Consider the following 21,581-nt stretch of genomic DNA (forward strand, 5'->3'; position numbering starts at 1 on the left):
ATGTTATGTGATTTTGTCAAGATAACATTACGGTTTTAAATCATTTCTTCGTCCACAAAATGCGTTACGCTGTGAGATGTTGCCATGATAAACAATGCAAATTGTTATTTATGACTATGATGTTATATATTGTACGATTATTTATAGCAATGTAACACCATCTGATAAGAGTGTGATGCACGATGTGTATACAGTTATGCAGTATATAATATATAAACTATGATTTATCAATCGATATGTATTGTATAATATATTTTTTGATATGTATTATGAATATTACATGTATTATTTAGCTATGTTGTCACAAGCGTTAATATGTTCCTATTATGTTTATGATGTAGCTATTTCATAAATTGTGTTTGATCATTCAATATGCTAATTCATATATAATATAATTTTCTACTTTCCTTTATAATTATCGAAATGACATGCACATATTCCTTAATAAGAATACCTTTTTGAGTGGCACGTGTACTTAGAAAATTGTTTTGCTTATTAAAATAACGTTATTAGAGACTGAGAAAAAAATATATTACATACATACCATTAATTTAATCATCATTACTTCTATTCGATATTAATAAAAATTAAATATCCAATGAAATGTAACTGTATACAATATGATGGTAGCATTCTTATTTTAGCAAAAAAAATTTTTAAATGTTTAATATGTTTTTTTCATTTGCAATAAATTAATTTTGTTTTAATATATTTTTTTATTTGCAATAAATATATTTGTTTTGCATATATTACAATTATATGCATATCATGTAATATATTATAAAACTATATACATTTTTCCTTTTATATTCAACGATATAAAAACAAATAGTGGAAACAATAGTGCAGTAGAAGAAGAATTGAGAAAAATATTTTATTTTAATGAAGTATCACTATTTGATATTTTTATGAAAAATGTAAATTGTTATGTGCATTTCACATATAAACTTTTATCCTTCGAAAATGATAGCATCGTGTAATGTACGTGCTATTATTACAATCAAGGCCAATAAATTCGATTAATGAAAGCGTGTTGAAAAATAAACAAATATGTTAAACAAATATCACAAGCATGCGATTATATTTTGTTACATATTTACACGAGAGCATTGAGATACGAACTGCAATTTCACGTCAATGCTACAATGAATGCGCCTGCGGTATCATACATACATACACGCAGCCAATGTCGATCGAGCGAAATTCGTGGAATATTTCGATTCTCTTCAGCATCGCGATTAGCAAATTACATCCTCACTATCCTTATACATTAATCCTGTGCAAATTACATATATTAAATTTTAGAATACAGACATACATATATTACAGCTTTCGACATTTCTACAAAGCTCTTGTGCAAATCTCATATTTTAAATTTGTATAATAATATAATACAGCTCTTTCTCTCTCCCTTCCTCTCTTTTTAAATTAATTCATCATTTTTGAGAGATAATACAATCAAAGATAAGAGAGAAATAGATTTTGCATATAATTATATTCCATTGTAATATCATTGAATTAAATATGGTGAATAAATGAAAATTATTAAATTTATCAAGCGCGATTATCTAGATCATTAGAATACATTACGCGAAAAGCAGCACAGAGATTGATTATTAATTCATTTGACGGAAAATGAAATATATTTTCGACATGTTTGATTATTTGTTGAATTCGCGACGCATCGATAACGAGTGTAAATGTAACACCGGTGTGCGTGAAATTGACAAAAAGCTTCTCTAGTACCTGACGAGCAACTGGGACAATTGCTATACAAGTGGTTCGTGCAACAAACGTTGTCTGCATCGAAAATTGTTGTCCGCCTGGCAGTTTGTCCTTCGGCATAACTGTACGTTTTTTCTTTTTTCTTTTGATTACACAGGTGTGAGCCGGTTTTCCGTTCGAAATAATTTCGATGATGAGTACGACTCGCTCCGTGCGACGATGATTTAACGGATAGTTAAATGGAATTAATTATAACTCCATGAGAACGCGGCAATTAAACAGGCGCGAAAACGATGTATTATGACTCGTTGCACCGTGCCCGTTCTATTTAACGCGAAATTCAAGGCTTGCCGCGCGATAGAAAAGTTACGCTTCGTGTGCAGTGTGCGTAATTCCTAAAATGCGCACCTCTTTTATCAATGAGAACGTTTCGAAAGTTTTCTGGCTCGCAACGCAGTTTAGTCGTTGAAAAATGAGACAACTTCTCGCGTTGATATGAACGAAATTTTTGTACTCAAACTAATTGCTCGAATCGCCGAGAGAGAAAATAAGACAGAGAGAGAGAGTTTCGTTTTTATATCGCTCTTCAAAGAAGCGTTACATCTAAAACCTACGACGTAAAAAAATATTACGCAATTTCACTGCAACAGGTAAAAACCTCTAAAGGAAAAAAGAAATTTCTTGAAAAGTATTCCATTAGATGAAATAGCTTTTAATTCCCTCATCTAATAAAATTTCTTTCAAATTACAAGGTTCATATACCCGATGTATTATTCTCGTGCATTAAGAGAGAGAAGTCTCTGTTCTATATTTTTAAATATTACATATATTTCTATGAATATTGTGGAAACATTGTAAATATTTATTTTTGTTTCATAATCGTTTCATAATTTATCGCAGATTGCAACAACATAATTTATGCGTTATCGATCGTTCTTTACATTGACATTGTGCAATAATTGCGCGAAAGATGTGAAACAATGAGTCAGATCGAATGAAAGCAAGTGTTCTAATAAAGAATAATTAATGCGACACGTGCGATCGACGAGCGGCGTATTGTACAGCTGAATATAGTGTTATAACGATTATTAAAAGCTCCAAACTAACAACATACAAGTCTTATTATAATGACGATTAATGTGCTTCGCGGAATTTTCGACATTGCCGAAATAATCGCTACAAGCCAAGTTGGCTTGCCCATCGATTTGTAGTCGAGCGTGCTAAAAAATAAATTTGTGATTGTATCGATATAATTACATAATGTATGCAACACATTCGACTGAGAAATTGTATTTATATATGGTATTATTACTGGATAATTCTGTCTCTTATCAATTGGATCAAAGTTTAAATACAAGCCAGTTAATTTGCTCTTCGTTTATAATCGAGCGCAATAATAGATTTAATTGTATCGATTTAATTATATAATATATTCACACTTGTAATTTACACTCGACTTAATTTTATTTATATGTACTATATTTGTTACTGGATAATCTGTCTTATCAATTGGGTCAAAGAGAGATTTGGCCCAAAGGGATTCTCGCAGTGATCGTCGCTTTTAATGAATCCGATTTAGGGCGCTGAGAGTCTCAATTAGACTATGTCCAAAGAGATTCAAATGACCACGGCTCTGAGATTCGAGACAGCCGCAAGGGTCAATTGCATAATCTGACATTGTGGCCGCTTGGTCTATCCTCCCACCCGTATCAAGGAATGTTATTCTTAGAAGAAGACACGAGCGACAAAATCTAATTTCATTATTTTCGCCGTAAACATTCTCCGTTCAAGAAAATTATTCGCTTAAATCGATCTTCGTCGGTCTTCTAATTGATTGCGAACGGATTGTCGAGAAGTTTAATTGCAGAGACGCTGTTGCCGAAGCCCGCGAGGAAAACGCGTCGGAATTGAATTTTGCAGAGTGTCCGAAGGGTCAACTGCGCATTCTCCGTATTTTGGTCTTTCGGTCCTTCGGCGATCCGGTCGAAAAACGAGAAAGGAAGAAACGAAAGTGCCGGGCGAACCTCTCTAATCCGATAGAAAACCGCGATAATTACGGTAATTGGTTGAGAATAAACGTGCATTGCATGCGACACCGAGAGACTACGGTCGGTCAGGTCATTAGCTGCGCATCTATTTTCGCAATAATGTCTGTTTCCGTAGCAGCGAGCGCGTATTATTAATGAACGTACACGTCAACCTTTCCAGTCAAATCAAAGACAATTTTCCGTGGTTGGATTAACTGCACCTTTGGATCAGATCTGCGTATGCGTGTTTGCGTGGATAGGTATGTGTGAGAGAAAGAGAGACCTATGATATCACAATTAGACTAGAGATATCCATTTGTGAAATTTGAAATGATTTTAAGCAATTATATAACACACATATATAAAAGTAAATTGATATAATATATAAAGTAAATTAATATGTGTAATAAGTATATTTTTTCAAAAAATATATTATAATTTTATTTTTATTAAAATTGAGACTATATTATTTATTTAATAGTTATTATAATTCTTGTTATACAAATACTTATATATAATCGAGTATTATTGTTATATTTATTATTGGAAAATATCACATTTATTCATTCATCATTTCGATTAAACTTGTCTCTCTGTACAATATTCTATAATATTTGCATATCTCTTGCAGTTCCTATGTTTAATGTATAATTTACATAGTAGATATATGTATTTCTGTACATCAAGCTTCACAACTTACAACGTAATTTGTGTGTTGAATCTTCAGTATATTGCCTTCCATGTAAGAGGTTGGATTGTAATTGAGATTCTGGAATATACAAATATCACGAATTGGCGAATGAGCCAATAATGTTGAATAATTGTCACTCTAATATTTGGATATCCTTCTCGATGATGATTCAGTATAAAAAGCCAACCAATTAATGATAATGATACATCTACTGTATATTTGTATAATAACAATATATTTGTATATAACAATTGAATTAAATATGCGAAATGTGTGTTAATTGATGTTTGATGAATAAAATAAGGATGAATGATCATTTACGTTTCTCACAAATCACCTTAATTTGCGCATATATTATGCGCTTTTCCAAGTCATGTGCGCTTTGAGTTATGCGGCGATCGTTTCCGGTTTCGGAGATATATGGCGCTTTAAAGTATAATAATTTTCATCATTCTGAGTGTGAAAAGTTATTGTTCTCAGACGCGTATTTGCCACATGAAACAAGATCAAGGCTGTGCATACAAGAACCTACCAGAGATTCGTAAAAGCACATTTTTGTTGAATTTATTTTCAAAGTACAAGCTGAATTAAAATAGAAGAAAAGAGGACAAATCATTTATTCGCAGTGACAATAATGATAAAACAATTCTAATCATGCCTAATAATGGTATTTTGAAGTGTCATATCTTTGAAAGTAGAAGCAACATACATAATTAAGCTCATCCGTGTAATGTTTGTGCGTTGCTTATTGCGATGGATACATTTTTCATGTTTTGTTATTAGAATAATTGCGCGTTAACAAATTGCGAACGAAGATTTTAATTGCAAGCGATATACGAGAGATGTGTATGTTATCCTCATTTTCAATGCGTAGAGATAATAATGCGTATATACTCGTGTAATTATTAAAGTGCAATAATACATGATTTATATTTTGCACATGCACAGTTTAGAATTATGTGAAAATGTATTCTTATGCGAAAACATTTTCAAGTCGCATAGAAATGTTTGAAGACGCGTTTTATTCTACTGTAAAATGCAAAATGTTTTATTAAAATTATTAGAAATAATGATAAAATTTCTTTTGTTTCAAATTAAATTTTCTTTTCGGTGGGCAAAATGTACAGGTTGAATTTCGCAAAATATAAAAATTATTATAAAATTAAAATATAAAAATAAATAAACAAATATAAATAAATTATAAATTATATATTTCTATTTACTGAAATTGACTTTCGTTATTATTCTACATGCATAACTGAAGATAAAATCGTCGAAAAGCGAATACGAGACATTTCATGTTCTTATCTATGATATACTACCCGAAACTTTCGAGAAAATGCAAATTCTTACAAAGAATTAATTACCACAAAGATTCATCTTGAAAACAGTAGAAAGTGTCATGATGTACATGTAATAAATTCGAGTGTCTGAAAAAAAAAAAAAAAACCATAATATCATACTTTGCGTTCCTTTTCTAGGTCAATACGAGAGAAGAAACGGGCGCGGTCGCGTGGTCGCGCGTTCCTGAACGAGGATCAACAAGTAGCACCGACTATAGTGGGGGAGAGCTCTGTTTGAATACAGCTGGGTGGGGATAGAGGATAGAGCGAGGCCGAGTGAGTAGGGGTAACGTTGTACGGGCGGAGGGGGAGGATCTCCAGGCGGGCGGGAAGGGAAACGTACCGAACGAACGCGTTCCCGTAGCTGGCTTCAGTCGGGTAGGCGCGTTTGAACGGCGTTGGTCTTACAACGGCACGTATTTAAGAATCAAGTTTCGCGAGTTTGGAACGCGAGTTCGCAGCGTCTCGCGTGAATAGAAAGAATATACGCGCGAGTGTGATCCCGTGTGTGTTTGGTTTTCGTTTCGGTTTGATTTTCGGTGAAGCGAGGAAAGAAGGAGAGAGAAGAGACAGCGCGATGAGAGGCGCGTATGCAGGTGGTGTTGCATAGTGACCGTTGAAAGTGACGAGTAAGAAGGACCTGATCGGCGCGAAAAAAAAAAGGAAAAGGACAATAGACACGGCGTGGTCGACGCGTTCCATCCACCGGAAGAGATTTTTCGAAACGAGATTCTCGGAAGGAAAGGTGGACGAGAGGACGATGGGAATATCTACGGCGCGATGCGGGGCGAGACCGCGGCCCTTTCTCGCGCTGCTACCTGCTTTCATCGCTTGCGAATTGTTACTCTGCGGAACTCTCGGTGAGTAAGGCATATCTTTCTCGAGGTTATACGCGTTCGTTGTAAGATGCTTCGATGTGTGCTTCGTCCGTGTTTCAAATCCGTGCCCACTGCGCATGCGCGAGCGCGTGTTGGTGCCTCGAAGGACGAGTCGCGCGCGCATAAGAGGGGGGGTGGAAGGGAAGAGAAGGGGGAGATGTTTCTCACAGCGGGGCCTTAGGCTGGGACTTGCTCACGAACCGCCGCAATTCGTTGAAACGATGCCGCGCATTCTCGCAAGCTTGCGGTTACGCTTTTGTCGTTTGTCGTTAGACCGTCGTGTCCGAGGCGAAGAGAGGTAAAATGTACAATACTCTACGAAGAAGCTAAAGGTGCTCTACCACGCTCTCGTGAGAATGAAACGAACACGTCTATGGACGCCATGGACGTCCATCGTATACACCGACGCGTCATGTCAGCTCCGACTTTTGTAAATGCAATAGCAATCTCGTTATTCGACGTAAACGGATAAATAAAAATGTCAGGGTGTCTAATTTCTGGGAAAATGTGGAAAATCTGAAATTTTTAGAATATTTTTTTGTATCTGAAAAAATCAGGGAATTTTCATAAAATTTTATTGGGACTCGGGAAATTAAAAAAAAAATTCTCTCTTTGATAATTTTGTTCTGCAATCCTACTGTAAGCAGTAGGGAATCCGTCAATAAGCCGAGTTGTGAATTGTGTTCAAAATATATTATAAATATATATCCATTTCTCTTTATAATTTATGTCTTAACAAAATATTGAATATACAGTTCATATTCTTCATTTTAATTTTTAGTGATAAAAAATAAAAATGTTATGCAAGTTAAAATTTTTTATCTTAACAGAAGCTATTCAGTTTTTTTAGTACATTTGTAATACTTGAAACTTAAATAGCTTTGTGTTTTTTCTTTCTTATGAATGAAAAGCATTAGAAAATGCGTGCAATAAAAAAACTTATTTTAGGAAATTAGGTTAAAAATTCTTTAAAATATTCTGAAGATTACTTGGAATTTTGAATAAAAATACCTGGAAATCAAGGAATTTTTTTACAAAATTTGATTAGGTATTCTAAATAAAAATGTTGCATAACGAAATGAATGATAGGCGAAATGAAAGAAACACAGATCAACCGGAAATTTAGCCCGAGTTTGATCAGATTAATAATCAATAATTAATTGAAATTTGTTTCGCTCGTATATCGGCTATACGATATTTATAGCTAAAGCAATTCGTGCAATTTTTAAGCTACGATCAAATGGTGGAAATATGGAATAATCTTTTGTAAAGCAATTATAGATGGAATATTATTTCGACCAATTGAAAATATCTTTAAATAATTTATATAAAATATAGAACCTAATATTGTCGAATCATATTATGTGGATAATTTGATTAATATCAGTCTTGCCGTTATATTTAATTTAGCTTAATATTTATTTGACGGATCTAAATTTTAATTTATTTACTCTATTTAAGAATATAATAATGATCGAGAAAGTACAGATTGGAAAATTTATGCATTCTGCTATTTTAAAAACATAAATGATTTTTAAAAACTTGATTAAAATTAATTGATCTAAATTTCGTAAGCATGTTATCTGGTGTAGCAAAATTTCGTTATATGAATTTGTGACTTATATTTTTGAGCGATAATCGATCGCAATAACTGCAAACTTCCGCGTACGGTTAATGACTCTTTCTTTGCAATGCTTACGTAATCTTATACGATACTGGGTTAACGTTTAACCCAGATATTTTTGTCACTCGAATAAAATACCACATAAAATAATTTACTATAATATATTAAAAAATTTCATTAAATCATTAGTTATGACTACGACATCTCGTTTTACTATAACAACTTCGTTTTATTCCTGATTTTAGTTTGAATCGCTATTCAATTTTGTTAATCAAGATGCGCGACTCCCATCTTATAAATGACGTGCATAGGAGCAGAAAAGTAGGAAAATTGCTAGAAAAATCAAGTCTTGTTAGGATGCAAGCTAGATAAAAAGTTTAAAAAAAAAAGAGGTGCTCGCCAGACGATTTGCGCTAAAAGAAGACGCATTCGAGCGAATAATGTTGTTTCGGTCGCACGTGACGCCAGAAAAATGTAGGTTTACGAAAAATTTTCCCGTCACGATCTCGAAGAAAACGATTGATAAACGTCAAACGGCAGTTTACTAATTTCGGTCCCGCAATTAGGATCGTTAATCTCTTTGTCTCTGAGAATCGAACAAATTGATTTATTCATATCGCTTTTTGATAAAAAAAGACATAAATACTCGTGAATCAAGTAATTACAATTTTTACAAAGATATAAAATTTGATTATCATAGATATCGGATCTTTAGAAATTAATTTTTTTTTTTTTTTTTTTTAAATCTCGATAAACTTGTTTCAAACATAATATCAAGTAAAAGAATTAATGTTTTATATCACGAATAAAACTCTTTTGCACGATATATTTCTGCTTTGTAATTAAATAATTATAAGAGAATTTTTACACAATTTAATAAATACAATATTTTTATCTAAACGTAGAAATATATAGTTTCTATAAACTTTTTGTTTTTTTTTTTATAATTTGTTATCGTTTTTAAAATATTTGCATTTTTATAACTGAAGCGTTATTACGCTTTTTTTTTAACTCCGGGCTACACGCTCTCATAACAAAGGGTTGCGAAACTAAAATAAAAGATATAAATAAATATGGGGAAATTAATTTAGATTATTATTGTAGAAATTTAATCCGTGGTTCTCCAAAGATCGTTTAAAACAGAAAAAATGTAATTTACAAACAAAATCTCAAAAATTGATTTTTAAATTTAGGCAAAAGTGTAATAGCTCAGATAAAAATATCGAGTTGCAAAGAAATCTTTTTTACACATCAGAAAATTAAACGAATCCATTGATAGATTTGATAAAAAGATCGATGAATGAGAACGAATTGGGATGAAATTGACTCACCCGTTTGTTTACCCGTAAGTAGGAAACGAGAACAAAGGGATTACATACACATACACAAAAGAGGGTTCCTCTCGAGATGCGCTCTCGATGTTTCTCTTGATTTAACGAGATAGTTTACCGCCGTATTAGGTGACGCGACTTATCGTGGCGCGATCGCGAGGGGATGCGAAGAAAGGAAGTTAACTCGGCTGTAGGTGTCGTCTTTCCTCGTTGAAATTCTCGAATGCGGAATTAGTTTAGCTGACACTCCTAATGCCCGCGATGTTTGCTGACAGAGCGTGGCATATTGATGCGGTAAACCCGACGAATGACAACGCGTAAGATATCTCTCGACTCTCATCAATTAACGAACTCCGCGAGTCTAACGAAAGTGATCAAAGCTTAAGATATTTTGCGACATAATTAATTAGTAACAGATGATATGTAAACAGACACACAGCCAGGATTGCATGAGACATCAAGACTTGTCTTAATAACTAATTAAAAATCTTATCTTGCCTCGAATTCGAGACAAGATGAAAAGATTTTTAATTAGTTATCAAGATAATATCAAGATTGAGATTGTCAAGATTTTTAAAAAAGCTAAAATATGTATATTTGTATGTAAATTAGATGAGAAAAAATTATTATATTATACGAATGTAAAAAAATTTATTTGATAAATAAAAATATTTATGTTAATAAATTTAAAAATATAATAAATAAAACAATATAATAAATAATATAAAGTTTTACAAATTTTATAATTATTTAGCAAATTTTGCGTATACGAATACACATATATGTTTCGAGAAATAAACGAATGACACAAATAATAATAATTATCTTAAATTATTATATATTATAAAGATTTATATAATTATTAAATATTATTTTATACAATTGTTCAGTATTAGATAAAAATTGTTAAAAAAATCAAGACAAGAGAATACAAGACGAGATTTTTGCTATCAAGATTTACTCAAGACCAAGACAAGATTTAAGTTTCCGAAAATTTTTAATGCCGATGCAATATTTTTTTATACGAATATTATCTTATCTCTCTCGTGCAACCTTACTCACATCGCATCAAAACAGTCTTTTTCGAAATATCGCGAAAAAAAATTGCGAGGGTTATTTTTAAAGCTAAGCAATCAATATTGGTCTGTCTAAGCTGTCAATCAATATTTCTAAAAACACTTGTAATAAAATGAGCGTTAAAAAAATGCCACGTGCGTGATATTTCAGTATCTCTCTGACGGGGCTTGTAACAGAGTCGTATGACTAATAACATGGTGACCGTTCCTGTTGGCTGTGTAATATCCTGAAATATATTCTTTCACGTCCCTTCCCTTGTACATGAAAGTCGTATCGCGCAAATAATGTATGAAAGATATCGTGCTGCACGAAAAGAATAAAGGACTGCTTTCTAAAGATATTAAAAATTGCATTTTTAAAGCGTTTTTAGTAGGAAACATTGAACACTAATGTTGGTAAATTTTACGTCTCTTTCCGTGAAAACTTGGCGGAATCTCATTCTGTCTCGAGCACAAAGGGTTAAAAGGTCGGAGGGGGGTCACGAGGGCCGCGCATAATGGGACGATCGAAGAAATGAGAATTGCGGACACATTTTATCGACCTCTTTCCTATCGTAAGTATCGTAAGTCGGAGCGGATTTTGATCGTCGCGAGCGCGTGCGTATCTGACGGGTGGAAATTTTGGCGGGGATGATTGGCAAAATTGATAATTGGATAAAAGTTAGGATGTGCCAGAGGTCGTAAAGGCGAATCAAACGACCTTTCTCTAAGCCGGAATTTGCTGGAAAGCATCGTAAACGATTTGAAGTCACTGGCTGAAGCAAAGAGTAACGAAGAAGAAGGATTCTTGGTGCCCCGGGTCTCGTGTACTCTCTCCGTATTTGCGGTTTTATTACCTCCGTAGCTGCGGCTGTATCCGCACCGTAATCCTTGAAAGGTATTCCGGTTGTCTTTGTCTTCATATGCATGACTTGGTGTTTCGCGGTAGCATCCGTACCGGAAAATATAAAGCGTATACAGAGTCTGTCAGATCATTTTTCATTCACCTGAAATCTTTGCACGATGTTTAGTCGATATTTCTTCATCGAAAATATAATGAGGGAGTATATTTGTCAGCAAGTTTTCTCATTTTTCAACATTAAGTACCTTTGCGAATGAATTAATTCTTTCGCATTCTCGTGCAAATCTGTTAAAGTTTTAAATTAGATGAGGCTTTACTTCGAAGTTTTTTTAACTAAATTTTTTAAGAACAATTTTTGTTAAAGAAAAATTAATTCAAGCATTATCGCAAACATTAATCGCGATAAAGGATTGATTTCGAGAAACTGGGACTGAGGACACTCTGTATATCGTCCATTAAGGCATACATTTCGCTCGTAATTTTCTGCGATAACGATGCGTAACGTTAGACAATGTATTAGAATAGACCGTAATTGTTTGCATTTATCATAATATCGGACTGTAAAATTAATGTCCGGAACAAAGAAGCTATCAGATAGATCAATGTTGCTAAAATTATTCGAATTGCTAGACGATTATCCTTATTTTGTCTTTATTGATCGAGAGTTCAGTAGGCTATCGTACTTCTCATTCTACTCTCGAAAAATTATCGATATCGTATTTATTATGCTCGACAGGTGAATTAAAATGATATATGTGAGATTATATTCGCTCTATGAACGACCACGCGCGATTCTGTCTGCATGTGTGTGTGTGTGTGTGTGTGCGTATATGTATGAGAGAATCGGTGTCACTTTTATTAAAATTAATTGACACGAAATCCATCTGTGAACGTCTTCATTCAGCCAATCAGTACCATTTTGTACGAAGATTTGGCCCGTCGACCAATTTTGATGACGTGATCTTGAGTACTGTCAGGTAATTTTATACTTTCTCCTTGAAAGCCGAATTCTTTTTCTTGTTCTTCGAGCTCGGAGGCACGATGTTTTTTATTCATAATTATTCATACATTTCTTTATTGCTATAAATATTTATTTATTATTATTATACTAATATTAATATTGACATTTTCGAGTGTCGTAATTATACAATAATTAAAAGTAACGTCGGTACAAGATATAACACAATCTTTGAAATGATAAAACAGGTAATTATTTTTATTGAAAAAAAAAAATAAAATAAAATAGCACACGTATGCATTTTTGCTCTTTTCACTTGGCATGAATAAAGATAAGTGATATCACAAAGGGAAAAAAGTACACGTGTGTTTAGAAATTTATAAAAATTATTAAATGTCATCATAAAAAATTATATATAAAGTAGAAAATTTTTTATTTTTTTATATTATTACTTTTAAGACAAAGATATGCACGGTATTACGGAAAGAGTATCAACATTTGCACAGATCATTGCCGTTACTTGATTTCGAACCGGTTGGAGATCGTAAATGTCGGTATGAGAGAGATAGAGTGAGACGTAAACAAGTGTACAATCCAGTGGGGATTATGCAAACATCGGGGAAACGCTTGGCCGATTCTAGAATTACGTTGGCCATAGTCGCCGAGCGGACGGCCGGAAAAAGATAGGAGGGAGAGAGACAGAGAGAAAGAGAAAAAGAGAGAGAGAGAGAGAGAGAGAGAAGGGTCGCGTACTTTTCGACCAATCTCACGGGCTTGGTCATATTTTAGGGCGCCCCAAAGTCGCTTACTCCATGTAAATCTCGGAAACATAGAAATCACGCGGTTAGAAGTTCGGGCTGACTTCGAAAATTGTGCCGCGCGTAGATTCTCGCGAAGATGGATTCGCGTGTCGAGAATGGTATTCATATCTGTCGCTTTTGTTTCCAAGAAGTAATTGAAATCACGAAACGATTTATCGCGGTTAGACGTTGATTGTGCAATTAAGTTATCTTGATTTCGACATCTTGTATATCAGAATAAGAATCATGAAGGAAAATTATCTATATTATACCGTTTATATCGTGAGTAACATTTATCTATTTATTTTTATCGTATTTAATTTTATCTATTATTCATTAAAGTATAAATTTCTATAACATGCGTCTGACATCAATAGAATATGAAGGATGTCTATCTAGAAAAACATGAAAAATCTAGAATGCTCAATGATTTTATTGGGACTCGGGGAATTTTTTTTTTTTTTTAATTCTTCCTTTAATAATAATGCTTATTATAAGAAATTTCATCAAGAAACCTTTAAATATTCTCGTTATCTGGAATTTTGAAAAATACTTGGGAAAAATCGGGGAATTTTCAGGAAACTTTTTCACCAGGTTTGAGTAGACACCCTGAATAAAGTCGAACAGAACTTTATCTACGTCAAGTTAATTTCGACGCGATGCAACCTCGGTCGGCGAGCTTAAAATTTCGCGGTATCTATTCGCAGATTGCTTGTGACAATCGCAAATTCGAGCGCCGCGGTATCCTTCCTTTGACGTTCGGGACGCGACAACCGCTAAATTGCACCGTTCTCCCGATTAAATATGTCCGTAGATTAGCGGCTTAAGATTCCTAGCAGGACTTGAAGGTGGATTTAATGCGCGGATATGCTGATTTAATTGGCTGTAGTCGGAAGGACGGGCGAACGGGACCGGAGAATGAGCCGGGTGAGAGCTCTCGGGACCGGGATCCGCGATTGTTCGCGAAATATTCTGTGAATTTAATGGGTTTCATTTCCTGCGTGCCTCACGGCGATGAAACAGCGCAAGATGGTTAGTCACGTCTCGCGCTCGAATCATCGACGATTTCTCGATCCGAAGTAGAGCTAACGGTGCACGTAACATCGACATTCGCGATCTTGGTATTTCAGCGTAGGTATTGAGGATAGTTAACTAAAATTACCAAACGTCAGTTGGAAAATTCAATTAAGCTCTCTAAGAGTTGATCGACTACGTCTACGACTGTATAAGGTATCTGCGTTTATTGTTATTAACTGTACCGTGCGCGAATTAATTGCCTGAATACTTCTTCGCCTATAGCAGATTTCTGTATTTATGTTTCTATACGCATTGTGGATTTAAAATATTACCCGTGATTCTTTTCGACTTATGCGCTTTGAAATGCGTTTGAGCATTTCTCATTTAACAGGATATTTATTAGAAAAATCTAGAAAACCTGGAATTTTTCAGGAATTTCATGTTTAACTTCAAAAATCAGGGAATTCTTATGAAATTTTATTACTCATGGAATTTTTCCTTCTATTACTCAAGGAATGAGAGAAAAAATTCTCTCATTGATTGACATTTTGTTCTTATATTGTAAGTATTGACAATTTGATTAGCTAGTGATAGTTTGAATTGTATATTTCAAATATATTATAAATATATTTGAAATTATAACTTATAAATATTAGAAATATATTTTATCTTTTTTTTTTGATTATGTTCATTGTCATAGCAAAAAATATTGAGTACAAATTTTTCATTGTAATTCTTACAATTAATGATAGGAAATGAAAATATTATGCAAATGAAAAATGCTTATCTTACAAAAATTATTCAATTTTTTTTAGTACATATTTAAATTTAATATTTAAAATTTAAATAATTTATATTTTCTTTATATAAGTGCAAAACATTGAAAAACGCATAAAAAAACTTATTTCAAAGAATTTTATCTAAAAATTCTTTTATTTTACCTGGAATTTTGAAAAATTTACCTGAAAAATCAGAAAATTCTCAAAATTTTATTACAGATAGCTTTAGATAGACGCTCTGTTTAAGTATCGAAGGAACGAAATATTTGCATTGTAGAAATACTTGCATCGTTATCTAATTCCTTATCAGTAAGAAAAGAATAATCAATCACAATAATGAAATTGATTACTTGTGAATATTAAACGGTTTCAAATATCAGAAATGATAGAAAAAATAAAATATATATTGATAATCGATCGCCCTCTCGTGGTTTTTCCGTTAAAAGAGTCGTGGAAACAAATTGTCGTTTTTTTCATGTCGAAACAGTCGATCTGAATGCATTTTTTGTCTCGGCAATCTCGGCCCGTTCGAACGAGTCCAAGATACTGGCGCGCGATGCTTGGAAGAAATAGTGAGAGAGTGAGACACGGGACAAAGGCAGAAAAGAGAGGGCTGTCGGTCTTAACGGCCAGAGAGGGGTGGAAAGGAGTCGAGAGGACAAAGAGCGCCTGGGGTCGCCGGCCGTTTGTTGTAGGTGCAGCGTGTGCAAGACAGTGTTTCTCAACGAGCTACTAAAGCGAAGCTTCTCTCTCACTCTCTTTCTTTCTCTCTCAAATTATAAGAAGTATCCGGGGGACAAGAATGCGTTTACATTAAGTTCATTTTGTCGCGATTCGTTATTCTCTTTTGTAAATCAGAATCTCATTTTCCCCATGACATGTTGAGAGAGAGAGAGAGAGAGAGAGAGAAAAGATTTAATTAATCACAAAACTAGATCTAACCGTATTGTGACGTCGGTACAGCTGGTACGTAAAATTCGTTCTGAATACAATTTTCATTCGTTTCAAAGTAGACTTGAGAAATTATAGACTTCACTATATTACGCTGAACATTATACGTTCGTTTGCAAGTAAAAAATTGTGCGAGCCAACTGTCGACAGTGGCTTACAACTGTGCGCAGCTTTTCATTAACGACGCTCTCTCAACGACGGATGTATTTAATCTCGGCACGAACACGTACGTACGCAATGTTCTCTCGGCGTCGAAAAACCGTCGCAAAACATTCGTAAATGGAGCTGTACCTTTAGCTTTTCGCATGTATACCACGAGTAGCTTAAATACTCGTCCTTGGAGGACCGGCGCTTTGCTCTTGACATCGTGGGGATTGTGAAATTAATGCCGTGCATTATGACACGTGAAATGTTTCATTCTCCCTGGAGTTTGTAATTACAGCCGGAGACACGATCGCGTTGACTTTTTACGCGACCCAGCAATTTCGATCGGAATTACAACGTCACGTTTTACGCGAATTTTTGATATTATCAGTCTTAATATTTTATATTAATTTAATTTTATATTATTTATTATATTAATCTATTTTCATATTATTTATATTAATCTTGCAGTCTTAATATCTTTTAATATTCATTCTTTTTATTGAAAAAAAGAATTCTTTTATTCGTTTAAAATAGATTTCCTTTGCTGGCATATGTATGAATATCAAATTAAAAATCATGTCAATTCTTAAATTTAAAATTATTTTTGCTCCGCTATATATAATATGCTCCGCTGCTTCATTCTTACATTAATGCTAAAATAGCTCTTGCTTATAAAATCGGATTTAATCAGATCATCTTTTCAGTAATAATTTATGGAGCGTGCAATATATTATAATTTTCTTAGAGTTAAATTAGAATCTCTCAGACGATTATGCTTAGCGTTAAACACTTGTTAAGTATGCGAGTTTTTCATACGGAATACAAAGCTGCCTCGCGCTTTGAGAGACACTGTTGCAGAACGTATAGTTGCAGACGACAGACTTCTCGACCGCAGGGCTGCATCGAGTCGTTGCAAGGCCCCATGGGCGTGCGATGGTGTCTATTCTCAGTCCTTCTCAAGTCAAAGTTTCGCGACTTTCCATGGACGGCATAAACGGGCACGTCCCGGTGTCGTTCTCGCCGTTGAAATTTCCTGTAATCACGCGAGATAAGCGAAGTATCGATACCGTGTATCTACGATGACGTGGAAGGGCACATTATCGTTGTATCAATAGTATCGTTTCGTTATATAGTTAAAAAAAATATATATATATATATAAATATATATATTTTTTTTTATTTCTCTGATCTCATGCAATAGAAATAATTTTTTTTTTTATTTTTCGTATATATCTTGGCTGGAAATACTTGCGAAATATTCGAGGAATACGTGACCGATCGCGTATTCGCGATAAATATGTCTTTCGACGAGCATACGAAGGAATTTTACCCAATGCGGGACGAGAAAAAAATAGCATCCGTCAAATTTTATACGCGGCAAAAGTTTACGAGATGCACGGCCAACGGCGCTCGGGCCGTAATGGAATTTACCTACTTACGGAGCGAAGAAACGTTACGGACGTGTGAATGATTTATAAGTTGGGTTTTCACTGTGTCTCGGGGAAACGCACACTCTCCTGGGGTCGTTAAGATTGATTTTTTTACGAGGAAGATAGATCGCACTATCTCTTTCAATTACAGCGAGTTTAGTCGCCCAACGTCGCGAATGACGCGACAGCGAGCGAAGCAAGCTTGCGAGAAAACAAAGTACTCGGGCGAAAACTTGTCGGAAGAAAAAAACAAGAAGGGATTTTTTTTTAACGGCGAGACACCTGCGAACGCGAAGGAACTCAAAATTAAACAAGCTTTTCGAACTTGAAGCGCAAACAGCGGAAAAGAGAAAAGATCCGATTGTCGAAAATTTAGTTGGATGCTTCGTATATTGTGCGCGTATGATATTTATCTTTTTTTTCCTCTTCATCTTCTCGTACCTGTCCCTTCGTTCGTTCGTCTCTTCCTTCTTGTCTTTTTTTTTTTTTTTTACTCTGAATGTCACCACGACGACTCTCAGGCTTTCGAGATATCCCTGGTGGAGGAAAATCACTGAGGCAACGGCAGGGGGTTCTCGAGTGATTCAACCTGACGTGTAACGTACTTTCGTGACTTTACGTGGAATGGGACAGTAATGTAGTTGTGTCTCGATATCCCTCTCCTCTTCTTTCCGCTTGTAATATAATTATCGTACATTACTAAAAAATTTCCAACGTAAATTTCTCCTGTTTTCTCCACCCAAAAAAACAAAGATTATTTTATTCGCATTTTTATTTTCTTTTAAAATTTATTCTTTTTTTATGATGATTAAAAATATAATAATTAAGTAGGATTTACGTACAAAAAATTTTTTATATTTGTAATTTCTTGACCAGGTTAAATTTAGCACAAATTAGTTTTATGATATCATCGTAACCGATACCTTCGCCATCCTGTTTTTTTTTTAGATATCCGATTGCAGTCGCTATTGTCAAAGACGTTTCGCATACCGCAAATACCAAAGGCGTTACATTTCATCGAGCGTTAGATGAAGCGTGACGCGTAAGTATATGTAAGGAAGGGTTCGTTAAAGCCCGGACAAGTCGCACTCTCATTCCGAATATACCGGAAGATCAATGATAAAATCAGCGCGTAAAACACGCTCATTTTGTAGAGCGCAAATATCCGTAATACGATAACCAAAGCGAATAATAACGCGAGAAAAGCGTAACTGAAACTTGGCGTTTGCGTTAGCGATTTAGTACTCGGTGCACCGCGTCTAGTTTATTCAGTTAAGCGCAGTTGATCCTGTCGCCGTGAAAATTTATACCAAACGAACCGGCAATCGCCGCATGTTTGCGTAATGTCACCGCGGATTGTATTACTATCTCTTTGTCCCGCTTGGCATTTTATCGATATATTTTTGAAAATATTAACCGCGCACGCGGTATATAATATTAACGCCGGCAGAGAGAGAGAGAGAGAGAGAGAGAGAGAGAGAGAGAGAGAGAGAGAGAGAGAGAGAGAGAGAGAAAGAGTATATCCTCACGCGCCAACGATAAATTGATGGAGAAGGGATAATTTTGGCGCCACAGGGACATTAGGAACCTTCGGTCCCTGACGCGGCAGTAATTCATGTCGCGACCATTATCGTTCTAATCCGTTCTAATTGGCTGGATTTAGCGGTTGCATCGCCGAGTTTAGAAACCCGGCGACCGTTCGTCAGAAATGACTGCTCGAAAGCGATGTTGACGTCCGTTCAATCGCGGCCGAAATACATTTGCATTCGAAAATCGTCGTCCCCGCCACTGACTGTCAGTCGTTTATGATGAACGGAGCTCGTGACACGCGTAGACAGAGGAAATGATTTGCATACAGATTTTCTGAGCACGCGTCCGAAGCTGTGCTCGAGTGTGCGTTAACTTTGGACTACCCGTTTGTGCTCTTTCGATATATCGTACGTCTCTCGATTAGAATTCTCATGGAATTTTCTCATGGGATTCAGGAAATATAAAAAAATATTCTCTGATATTTTTGCTCTTGAAAATCTACTAAGCAATCTGCCAATAAGACAAGTTGTGACTTATATGTTCAAAATATTGAATGTTTTAACAAAATATTGAAAATGTAGTTTATATTCTTTATTTTAATTTTTAATGATCAAAAATAAAAATGTTGTGCAAGTTAAAAAATTTTTATCTTAATGAAAGCTATTCAGTTTTTTTTTTTTTTTTTAGCAAATTTGTAAATCTAGCACTTGAAACCCAAGTGATTTTGTATTTTTCCTTTGTACGAATGAAAAGTATTAGAAAACGCATAAATGTAATAAAAAACTTATTTTAGGAAATTACACTAAAAATTCTTTAGAATATTCTATCTACCTGGAATTTTGAACAATGATACCTGGAAGATCAGGGAATTTTTTTTGCAAAATTTGTCACCTTGTATAATTATCGCATTAAACTATGCTTTAGAAAATAAGATTTCGAGATAGGAATCACGATTAACTTTAATCGCAAAAAAGTAACAATGTAGCACGAAATATCGATCTTTTTTTTTTTTTTAATTAGATGAATAAGAATATTGAATATTTTGTACTTGACAATGTGCAACGATAATGTATTTAATCATGTATACTATGCATATTTACGATGGTTTTACGATCTTGGTGTATCCGGTAATGCTCGATATAAATTTGTTATCAACGTGGAATAGAGAATCGATACTTTAACGCTTGTCGTTAGTCTTCATTAGCGTTCCTATGAGGCCAGAGACGTTAGGATCGTGTTTTCTATGCAAAAACGCGAAATTGGCTCGTTTGTCGACCAACTAAGAAGCTATAAACGATCAAAAGATTTACATTTATAAAATATTAGGTGTTAATTTTTCCTTTTGCTCTATGAAAATGTTTATATATCCAATTTTAATTTTTAAATTAAAACACTTTTAAAGGGTACTTAATTAGAAATATGTAATATTTTTGGGGAGATATTTTTTTATTAATATACATATATATATATATATATATATATATATATAACTTTAATGTTATAATATTTATACACATATATATTTTTATATTTAATATATGTACATTAACATGACTTATGACGAAGAAAAACGAAAAAGAGGAAGAGGCTTATTATACTATATATGATGATACGAGTATTCGTACAATTGTCCAAGGAACGATCATTTGTTTTGATTCACCGCAATAAAATCGTAAACGATATAGCATACGTATACAATACATAATGTACATTTGTTAGAGAGCAGATACACTGGGCTGAGATAAAAAGCAATGATAGCAATAAACTGTAGTGTAAATTTTCACTCCAAATAGTCGAGCGAGAGCAAGTTTCGCTGTTTGCCGCAAAAGCGAATTTATAGAGGACACGAGGGTATGTAGTTATCACATTGCTTATTGTTAGTTATTATAGTTGCTGTGTCAAAAAATTTTATCGTTCTTTTTCTATCCCGTTTCCGCGCATTTTCTACTTTTTATTTACACGTCGAGATAATTCAGGCGACAGGAAGAGAGTATTACTTTAACTGCCTTTACGTGAGATCTTTGACGACGATAAAATCGGGGGAAAAAATTGTAAATTGCTGCAAATGAGATAGTCGCACATGCAAATTTCGGCTTGCATCGTGGTTATTTTTTTCTTTTTTCCCGTCGATGTAACATTTTTTTTTTTTTTGCCTTTTTTCGTCTTTTAACGATTCCTCGTACAGAATCATAATTAATCGGAACATTTCACAGTACGCTGGCTATTATCGTTCCAGAGATATATATTTGACGTGCTCCTAGCTTTCACCTTTTTTTTTCATCTTGAAACAGGTCACATTTCAGTCGAATTTTCACAGAAAGTTTGGTTGTAACATCGACTCTGCATGCAATATATGCACTCTTGCATTCGTAGTTCTAATTACCTACGAGATATACGAGAGAGAGAGAGAGAGAGAGAGAAGCGAAATTGCCT

The 21,581-nt window shown here is 34.3% G+C and overlaps 1 protein-coding gene across 2 annotated transcripts in view; it reads left to right on the forward strand.

Annotated features, from left to right (window-relative positions):
* Positions 1 to 6,140: 6,140 nt before the first annotated feature.
* LOC126850221 (DE-cadherin) overlaps positions 6,141 to 21,581 on the forward strand; it is a 131,441-nt gene continuing 116,000 nt past the window's right edge. For both annotated transcript variants that reach the window (XM_050592962.1, XM_050592961.1), the window contains exon 1: positions 6,141 to 6,646. In XM_050592962.1, the coding sequence (XP_050448919.1) occupies positions 6,547 to 6,646 (100 nt within the window). In that variant the 5' untranslated portion in view covers positions 6,141 to 6,546. The remainder of the gene's footprint in view (positions 6,647 to 21,581) is intronic.

This window comes from Cataglyphis hispanica, chromosome 6 (genome assembly GCF_021464435.1).
Source record: "Cataglyphis hispanica isolate Lineage 1 chromosome 6, ULB_Chis1_1.0, whole genome shotgun sequence".
Classification (NCBI taxonomy): domain Eukaryota; kingdom Metazoa; phylum Arthropoda; class Insecta; order Hymenoptera; family Formicidae; genus Cataglyphis; species Cataglyphis hispanica.